Below are 8,153 nucleotides of genomic sequence, written 5' to 3' on the forward strand. Positions count from 1 at the left end.
AAATACCATCTCAATTTTTTTTTCGAATTTAAAAGCTGCTGATCTCCTCCGGCCCCTTTCAGGCACTTCATGCCCACATGCACTCTCTCCAACATTAGGTGCAAACCCTCGCTTATGCCGCATACACACATTTTTCAGCATGAAAAAAACTTTGTTTTTCAGCATGTCCAAAAAACTACGTTTCCCAACTTCATCATTAAAAACGACGTTGCCCACACACCATTGTTTTAAAAAAATGATCTAGCAAAGCGCGGTGACGTACCACACGTACGACGGCACTATAAAGGGGAAGTTCCATTAGTTGCTTTAGCTGATTCAGTGTTAGTAAAAGACGATTCGCGCTTTTCTGTCTGTTACAGCGTGATGAATGTGCTTACTCCATTACGAACGCTAGTTTTACCAGAACGAGCGCTCCCGTCTCATAACTTGCTTCTGAATATGCGCAGGTTTTTTACGTCGTTTTAGCCCACACACGATCATTTTTTACAACCCAAAAAACTACATTGTTTAAAACTACGTTAAAAAAATGCAGCATGTTCGAATTTTTTTTTACGTTTTTCAGAACCTGACGTTTTTAAAAAACAACGTTTTTTTTCATGCTGAAAAATGATTGTGTGTACTCGGCATTATGCCGCGTACAGACGGTCGTTTTTTGTGATGAAAAAAAAACAACGTTTTAAATCATGAAATAAAACGACGTTTTTGAAACGTAATTTTCAAAAACGATGTTGCCCACACACCATCGTTTTTTCACAATGCTCTAGCAAAGCGAGGTTACGTTTCACCACTTTTTTCCATTGAAGCTCGCTTCATAACTAGCTTCTGGGCATGCGCGGGTTTAAAAACGTCGTTTTAAACGTCGTTTTTTGCTACACACGGTCAATTTCTGTGATACAAAAAACGACGTTTTGAAAAACGACACAAAAAATTCAAGCATGTTCGAATTTTTTATTTTGACGTTTTTTTGAAGACATAAAACAACGTTTTGCCCACACATGATCATTTTAAATGACGTTTTTTAAAACGTTGTTTTTTTTCATCACAAAAAACGACCGTCTGTACGCGGCATTAGACCTGGGTCCCTGAGGGAGACAACAGTGGAAGGTGCCTGTACATTGATTATTGGCACAACCGTTCTAAAGAAGGTGAATGTGACAGGGTGACAAAGCAGAAGGCAAATTGGACCTGTCATCCGCCCGCTCTGCTCTGGTCAGCAGGGGATCTCACAGATCCCCTGCTGATCGGAACTCAAACTGCCCTTTTATAATCTTATCTCTAGTTGAGTTGACTTTTTTTTTGGTCAGATGTAAAAAATAAAATACTAATTTATTTATATATATATATATATATATATATATATATATATATATATATATATAATTTTTAAGTGGAACTAAAGGCAAATAGTTTGTGAGCTGACAGGCTATTAATCACAGAGGAGACAGGCAGTGCAATAAACGTATCTGCTTGCTCACAGTCCTCTGTGGCACATACACTGAGCTATTACCATTGCTGAAAGACAGGGCGGTCTCTGCACAGTGTACGGGGACCGCCCTGTCCGCCGACAGCTCAGCAGGGATTTACGGATGATCCCCGCTGAGCCGACGGACACACACGGGGCGGATCAATACGGATCCGCTCCGTGTGAAAGAGCCCTTATTCTGCAGTTGGGACCTCCCAACTGCTCCCCCTTAAAGTGGAGTTCCACCCAAAAGTGGAACTTTCACTCATCGGATTCCTCCCCCCTCCTGTGCCACAATTGGCACCTTTCGGGGGGGGGGGGGGATATCCTTTCCCACTTCCGGGAGTCCGGGCTGCGGCCCTTTGTGCTGGGATGACTGATGTAATTCGCATCAGCCAATCAAGTCCGGCAAGCAAAAGAACCTGGCGAGGGGAAGATGTTGGCATGGGACCCCTCACAGATGTCAGACCATTACAGAAAAGGCAAGTATTTTGACTTTAATTCCACTTTAACTACATAGGGCTCATTTACACTTGTGTTGCCCTCTGAATAGCGATTTGTGTTGGGTTTTCACACTAAAACTGCATGCATTGTGTGGTTAAAGTGGTGTTCCGCCCCCAAAAAAATAAAAAGTTAAAAAGCAGCAGCTGCACATACTGCGGCTGCTGGCTTTTAATAAATGGACACTTACCTGTCCTGGAGTCCAGCGATGTCGTCAGCCGCAGCTGATGTTTCCATTAGCTGCCGGGTGCTGCCGCCACCATTGCGGGTAAGGGTACCCGGCAGTGTAGCCTTTAGGCTTCACGCTGAGAACCCTACTGCGCATGCGCAAAGGCCGCTCCTCTCTCCTACTGGCCTGGCGGCCGGTGGAGGGAGCCTGGCGCTGACGTCACGGGCCGCAGCCCGGACTCCCGGAAGTGGGAAAGGATATCCCCCCCCCCCCCGAAAGGTGCCAATTGTGGCACAGGAGGGGGGAGGAATCCGATGAGTGAAAGTTCCACTTTTGGGTGGAACTCCACTTTAAGGGGGAGCAGTTGGGAGGTCCCAACTGCAGAATAAGGGCTCTTTCACACGGAGCGGATCCGTATTGATCCGCCCCGTGTGTGTCCGTCGGCTCAGCGGGGATCATCCGTAAATCCCTGCTGAGCTGTCGGCGGACAGGGCGGTCCCCGTACACTGTGCAGAGACCGCCCTGTCTTTCCTCCGCTCTCCCCTATGGGGAATCGGATGAATACGGACCGTGTGTCCGTATTCATCCGATCCGTTCCGCCAGACGGAAGAAAAATAGGGTTTTCTTCCGTCCGCAAAAGCGGATCTTTGCGGAGGCGGATGTTTGCGGACGTTAGCGGACGCTCAATCCGCTAACATCTTCAATCCCTTAGGGAAGCATTACAAGTCCTTAAACGGACTTGTAAAAAACGAACCGTTTGTCCGCCCGTGTGAAAGGGCCCTAAAGGAGACCCTAGAGCAGTGTTTCTCATCCAGGCATAGGTGTGCGCTTCCTATTGCATTAGGATGTGCACTCCAAATGTATTAAAACATGGACGGTGTTAGTAAGGCAGTGGATGGCATCAGTTGAGCAGTTGACTTGTCAGTAGGTCAGAGGTTGGTGTCAGTAGTTTTTTATTAATACATTTTTTTATAACTTCTTACAATTTTTTTTAGGAGCCGCGTTGGGGGGCTTTGGTAAAATATCAGCAGGGAAATCTGCGCCGCACGGGTTGATTAACCAGTTCCTTACCGAGCCATAGTCAAATGACGTCGGCAGGAACCTTCTCCCCCTCCGGGTGGACGTCATATGACGTCCTGGGCTTCCCGGCATAAACTGAGGAAAAAATTTGTTTAAAAAAAAAAAAAAATTGTGATATTTATTAAAAAAGTAAAAAATGTATTTTTTTCAAAATTATCGCTCTTCTTTTGTTTATAGCGCAAAAAATAAAAACCACATAGGTGATCAAATACCACCAAACAAAAGCTCTATTTGTGGGGGAAAAAATGAATGCCCTGTACACACGATTGGCCTATACGTTAAAAACGGTCTGATGGACCGTTTTAATCGGTTAACCGATGAAGCTGACTGATGGTCAGTGGTGCCTACACACCATCGGTTAAAAAAACGATCGTGTCAGAACGCGGTGACGTAAACCACGTACGACGGCACTATAAAGGGGAAGTTCAAATCCAATGGCGCCACCCTTGGGGCTGGTTAAGCTGATTTCGTGTTAGTAAAAGACGATTTGCGCTTTTCTGTCTATTACAGCGTGATGAATGTGCTATCTTCATAATAAACGCTAGTTTTACCAGAACGAGCGCTCCCGTCCCCTAATTTAGTCTGAGCATGCGTGGGTTTTTAACCGATGGACGTGCCTACAAAGGATCGTTTTTTTTCTATCGGTTAGGTATGCATCGGTTAAATTTAAAATAAGATTGCTTTTTTTAACCTATGGATAAATAACTGTTGGGGCCTACACACGATCGGTTTGGTCCGATGAAACCGGTCCATCAGACTGTTCTTATCGGTTTGACCGATCGTGTGTACGCGGCATAAGATTTCATACAGTCTTGCATGACTGCGCAATTGTCAATTTAAAGTGCGACATCGCTGAAAACTAAAAATTGGTCTGGTAAGGAAGGGGGTGAAAATGCCCGGTATTGAAGTGGTTAAGGTGTGAAAATGCCCGGTATTGAAGTTGTTAAGGTGTACCCAGGCACACCCGCCACACACCCTGTGCACACCTATGCAACCAGGGTTCCTCTTGAGGTTGCTAGGGGTTTCTTGAGCTTTGATGAATGGTGGAATGATCTCCCACCTTCACTGAGCACCAATACAAGAGGGTCATTTTCCTCTACTTCTAAACTGATCACTAACGGACCCTATGTACGCAATATTACTTATTCTTATATTTAAAACTTTCTTTGACAAATTAATCATGATAATGTATCATGAACTGCAAGCATAATTATTTTTTTAGCAGTCATTCCCTGAGAACCTGAAAATTATTTCAAGGGTTCCTCAGGAGTAGAAAGGTTGAAAGGCTGCCTAAGGCTGGATTCACACCTATGCAGTTTTAGTGCTTTTTGCATTTTGCAGATTTGCACTACAGCCCATTTAACATGGTTTCCTATGGAACACGTTCTGTAGTGCAAATCTGCAAAATGTAAAAATCACTAAAAATGCATAGGTGTGAATCCAGACTTAAAGCGGTGGTTCACCCTCCTTAACATCAGTCTAGCATTACATTTGGCATCGTAGCGCGAGCTACAGTATGCCGGTCTTACATTTTTTATCCCCGTACTCACTGTGCTATTTGCACATTGAAGATTCCGACTCCCGCGGGGAATGGGCGTGCCTATGGAGAGGGAGGATGATTGACGGCCGGCTCTGGCACGTCACGCTCCCCGAAGACAGCCGGAGTAGGTCTCGGCTCTTCACGGCGCCTGCGCACAGGCTATGCGCAGGCGCCGTGAAGAGCCAAGCCTATTTCGGCTATTTCCGGAGAAGCGTGACGTGCCAGGGCCGGCCGTCAATCACCTTCTCTCACCATAGGAACGCCCATTCCCCGGATTCTTCAATCATCGATAGCACAGTGAGTACGGGGATAAAAAATGTAAGACCGGCATACTGTAGCTCGCGCTACGATGCCGAATGTAATGCTAGAATAATTTTTTTTTTTTTTTTTTTTTTTTAATAGGGTGAACCCCCGCTTTAAAGTGTTATTCTGTACTTAATCTTTCATTTAATTGGACAATAAACTGGACAATAAATTCATTTTTTCTGTGTGTGTGTAACCACACAGATCCACGTCCTTTCAGAGGAGAGGTAACCGATGTGTGTTCCCAGTACAGAGGAACACAGATCAGTCTCCTCCCCTTGTGAGTCCCCGCCCCCTACAGTTAGAATCACTCCCTAGGACACATATTTAACCCCTTGATCGCCCCCTAGTTTTAACGCCTTCCCTGACAGTCACATTTACACAGTAATCAGTGCAGTTTTATAGCAGTGATCGCTGTATAAATGTGAATGGTCCCAAAAAATGTGTCAAAGTGTCCGATGTGTCCGCCGCAATGTAACGGTCACAATAAAAATCACAGATCGCCTCTATTACTATTAAAAAAAAAAATGCCATAAATCTATCCCCTATTTTGTAGACGCTATAACTTTTGTGCAAACCAATCAAGATATGCTTACTTCGATTTTTTTACCAAGAATACCTAGAAGAATACGTATCGGCCTAAACTGAGGAAAACATTTTTTATTTTTTTATTGTGATATTTATTAAATTAAAAAGTAAACAATATTGTGTTTTTTTCAAAATTGTCGCTCTTCTTTTGTTTAAAGTGCAACAAATAAAAACCGCAGAGGTGATCAAATACCACCAAACAAAAGCTCTATTTGGGGGGAAACAAAACATAAAGGCCTAGATTCACAGAGAGCGGGCGCACATTACACCGCCGTAGCGCAAACAATGTACGCTACGCCAACGCAGCGCAGAGAGGAAAGCATGGAATTCACCAAGCCAGTGCTCCCAACGCTGCGCTGGGTTTCGAAGGCGTACGCCGGCGTAGGTGGAAGTGGGTGTGAGCCATGCAAATGAGGCGTGACCTCATGCAAATGATGGGCCGAGCGCCAGACAGATACGTATCACTTACTGCGTATGCGCCGAGACGTGGATGCATCCCCCTGCGCATGCTCACAACCACGTCGGAACAACTGCCTAAACTACGCCGGATCACTGCGTACGGCGTGAACGTAACCTACGCCTAGCCAAACACGTCCAACGTAAAATACGCCGGCTTGTGTTCCCTGGTGCAGACCTTTGCATGTCTTCTGCTGGGTTACACCTCCTTTATGGGGAATAACTTTAAGCCGGACGTACAACTTATGCGCACTGCGTTGGGCGCACGTATGTTCGTGAATCGCCGTATTTCACTCATTTGCATATTTGAATGGCTAATCAATGGGAGCGCCACCATGCGTCCAGCCTAAATGTGCGCCCACCCTACGCCGGCGTAGGCAAGTTACGTCGGCGGGATGAAGCCTGTTTTTAGGCGCATCTTAGTTTGTGGGTCCGGCGCACAGATACGACGGCGCACATTTGCACTTACGTCGGCGTATCTTGTTATACGTCGGCGTAAGTGCTTTGTGAATCTGGGCCAAAGATTTCATATAGGTACAGTGTTGCATGCCCACGCAATTGTCATTCAAAGTGCGACAGCGCTGAAAACTAAAAATTGGTCTGGGCAGGAAGGGGGTGACAATGCCCGGTATTGAAGTGGTTAAAGGAAATTCATTTTGAAAATACAGAAACCCTTTTAGGTTTAATAAAGTTTTTTTTTTTTTTTTTTAGTCCTACATGGCCTGCATGGGTGTTGGTGTACCAGAGTTGTGTCCTTTGATGGCTAAAAATTGTCCCTCTTTCCCACCTCAGAAAGTTGGGAGGTATTCTTTACATCAGGCGCCCAAGTGGACTTACCATTAACGTTTTCGTTGTATCCCTTGGTAAAAAACTGCATGGCTTTTGCAGCTCTTAGGGGGGTCTTGAGCAGTCCGTCTCTTTCGGTGTCCTCGCCCAGCTCTCGGAGGATGGTGTTGTAGGCACCTTCTAATAACGGAAGCTTCTCCTGATCCAGCTGCTCTTTTTTGCCCTCCTTTAGATTTTGCTGTATCAGAGCTTTTTTCATGTCCATGGTGCCATTGGTGTGGCTGGTGATAAAGTTGCAGTTGACTTCTCCATTCACGTGTGAGTTCATGATCGCAGCAGAAGAGGATGAATGACCACAACTGGATAGCTGTCAGTGATAGATCAGGTGTTCTGGGCAGGCTGTAAAAGAGTAGGATTCATTCAAGGGATGCCCCTTCTATTTATACACAGTCAAAGCACCACGGCCAATCCATGAGGACTAGCGTTGATGATGTAGCTGTCAAACATTACACTGGAGTAATAATTGAAAGTGTCATGGCACTTGCTCCCTCGGGCTACAGTGCAGATGACTAAAAGGAGTAAGATGACTGATAAACCAGGTTAGCTATGCTGTTCATCCTGACCAGCCTGACTACCCATATGGCCTTTCATTCATTTGGGCTTTCACAGTTTCTGCAATTAACACGCTGATAATGTGCGTCAAACACATGGCAGGGCCTCTCCAAGGTCTGTCTGCTGGTTATCACCGGTGAATCACTGGAGTAATTGCTCATCTATTGGGGAAATGGAAAATGTTGCATCTCATAAACCAGAGCATCTCATGCCCCAAGGCCCACACATGAGATGCTAATTGCTTTCTGGTAAGAGATTTCACTTCACGTCATTTGAATACATTGATTTCATTTGGGGCAACCGCCTGCTAACAGCTAATTAAAGGACAGCTATTGCAAATAAATATTGTATCCTGGTGACTGGATGGAGATTGGGGGCCAGATTCACAAAGAGATACGACGGTGTATCTACAGATACACCATCGTATCTCTGACTTACACTGGTCCTATCTATGTGCCTGATTCATAGAATCAGATACGCATAGATAGGGCTAAGATCTGACAGTGTTACACTGTGTTACACTGTCGGATCTTTTTTTCAATTTAAAAATGGCGCCGGCGGCGTTCCCGCTGATTTACGATAAATAATATGTAAATCAGCGAGATACGCAAATTCACGAACGTACGCGGACCCGTCGCAGTGTTCTTACGTCGTTT

The 8,153-nt window shown here is 45.2% G+C and overlaps 1 protein-coding gene across 1 annotated transcript in view; it reads right to left on the bottom strand.

The window, feature by feature from the left end:
- The window catches only part of LOC120937976 (GTP cyclohydrolase 1-like), a 56,438-nt gene extending 49,128 nt beyond the window's left edge, over nucleotides 1-7,310 (bottom strand). Inside the window, exon 1 of the mRNA XM_040351564.1 lies at nucleotides 6,937-7,310. Within this exon, the coding sequence (XP_040207498.1) occupies nucleotides 6,937-7,213 (277 nt within the window). The 5' untranslated portion in view covers nucleotides 7,214-7,310. The remainder of the gene's footprint in view (nucleotides 1-6,936) is intronic.
- Nucleotides 7,311-8,153: the final 843 nt, after the last annotated feature.

The sequence above is a fragment of the Rana temporaria genome, chromosome 4 (assembly GCF_905171775.1).
Source record: "Rana temporaria chromosome 4, aRanTem1.1, whole genome shotgun sequence".
NCBI classification, from domain to species: Eukaryota; Metazoa; Chordata; class Amphibia; order Anura; family Ranidae; genus Rana; species Rana temporaria.